At 34.0% G+C, this 1,877-nt stretch overlaps 1 protein-coding gene across 1 annotated transcript; it reads left to right on the forward strand.

Moving 5' to 3' along the window:
- Nucleotides 1–444: 444 nt before the first annotated feature.
- On the forward strand, nucleotides 445–1,277 carry LOC111717645 (hrp65 protein; the record flags this gene model as incomplete). Its single annotated transcript, XM_023493139.1, is given in 1 exon segment — nucleotides 445–1,277. A coding segment is annotated over 1 exon segment (266 nt), but the record flags the coding sequence as incomplete, so codon positions are not given.
- Nucleotides 1,278–1,877: the final 600 nt, after the last annotated feature.

The raw sequence follows: 1,877 nt of genomic DNA on the forward strand, positions 1-1,877 counted from the left end.
GTGTATTTTATAAATATATATATATACATATACTGATGATTGCATTAAAAGCATGAAACAATTTGTTTATGAATAAAATGTTATAAGAAGATTGTTGCGCTTCAACTGATATATATATATACATATATATTTTTGATGAAAAATCTTTTTATTTTTCTATTAAAAACAAGCTTTTTTTCGAAGGAAGATTTATGAAAATATTTTTCTGATTCTGAATTGGTGAAGTTAAATTATTTTATGAGGAAAATTATTTAATTTTTCAAAAAAAGTAACAAAAGGTGGAACAACTTGATTAACTTCCAAGGTTGTTAACCTGTATATCTAAGGTTTGCGTTTATAACCTTTTTTATATTTTTATCTCGTCTAAAGGTTTGGAAAATTATAACATTTTATGCATTTTCTTTCAAGTCTTTCTTTTTTTACGTTTAATTGGTCGATGTTCAGGGGGCAACCAGCAGATGGGGATGAACATGATGAACAGAATGTCGGATAGGATTGGAGGAGGAGGGATGGGAATTAACGGCGGAGGACAGGGGGCAATGAATCCCATGATGGGAGGAGAATCTGAATTCCGTATGAATCCTTCTGTATGGGAGGAGTTCCCTGGAGAAAACGGGAAACGCCCCCGCTATCCAAACGAGGTGTTTGGGCGTGACGGTGGTTCCGCCGGAAACAGTTTCGGTCGAGGCGGTAGTAACGCCTGTGACTAGTAGATAGTATTGCGACAATGTCATTTAAAAAAATCTGTTTCGTAAAATATCAAACACAATCGGAATCTTCTGATGCGTGATTTTCAAGTGTGTCAATTAATATCAACAAATATTACATCATGCAGCGTTTTACGTTGCTGTATTCTTTTTGTCTTTAGATCTTAATAGTTTTATCTATTTTAAACAACTTTTAAAAATGTAAATTGTTTTCAATAATACCAGACCAACTCAATAGACGACAATTTTAGGTTTTTATATTGGTTGTTTTTGATGAATTGAACGATTCCAAACCTTACCTGTAATTGCATGCACAGTGCACACTAAATAACGCATTTGGCGAAGAGTGCTTTTGTAACATTGTAAATATCTGTTTAGTTGTAAACTGTTCGGTTTGATAAAATATTTTGTAGGATCATATTTCTACTCGTACACTTAATTACCTTGTTTATATGTCTCTTATTCTTTTATAGAAACCATTTTTTAACAAAAAGAAACTAATTCTTCTCGTTTATTAATTGTTTAGTCTACGTCATATTTGATGTAAATAAAAGTGTCCAGTGATTCTTACTTTATGGAAAAGAATTTATCATTTAGAGTTGCCCCATGCTTTTTCTTTAGTTTTGACTCAGAACTTATTAAAACTCTACAACTCAGCGAATAAACCCCTAAACAATCGTATCAAGCTACTCAAGCTTCAATATTGCTATGTATTAAGATATTATATACACAGGAGCATATTCAGAAATTTATCCAAGGGGGTCTTCAATTTTTTTTCTTTCCAGGGGGCTCAGGACCTTTGGGGCGGGGCGATACCACTGTGCACCCCCTAGAGCCATAATTCTTGAATTTGGAAAGGCAGTATTATTAAAGCTTTTAAATATTGTATATTAATTCTAAGGCCGCATCATTTGAATAGAATTCTTTCTTTAACCCGTGTTTTAATGATTGAAAACCATTTAAAAAAGTAGTTTTGCCTAGAAGAGTCAAATGTGGTGGCCCGGAAGGGGAAATAGTGGTGGCGCATGGCTGCCGGAAGAGAAAAAAGCTAATATGTGGAACGAAAGGGTAAATAGTGGTGGCTCATGGCCACCTGCCTTCCCCCGATCATTACAGTCTAAAGCAGTTTTTGTAATTCGTCTACTAGACATAATTGTCCACTATGTCCCT

The sequence above is a fragment of the Eurytemora carolleeae genome, unplaced genomic scaffold, assembly GCF_000591075.1.
Source record: "Eurytemora carolleeae unplaced genomic scaffold, Eaff_2.0 scaffold2914, whole genome shotgun sequence".
Classification (NCBI taxonomy): domain Eukaryota; kingdom Metazoa; phylum Arthropoda; class Copepoda; order Calanoida; family Temoridae; genus Eurytemora; species Eurytemora carolleeae.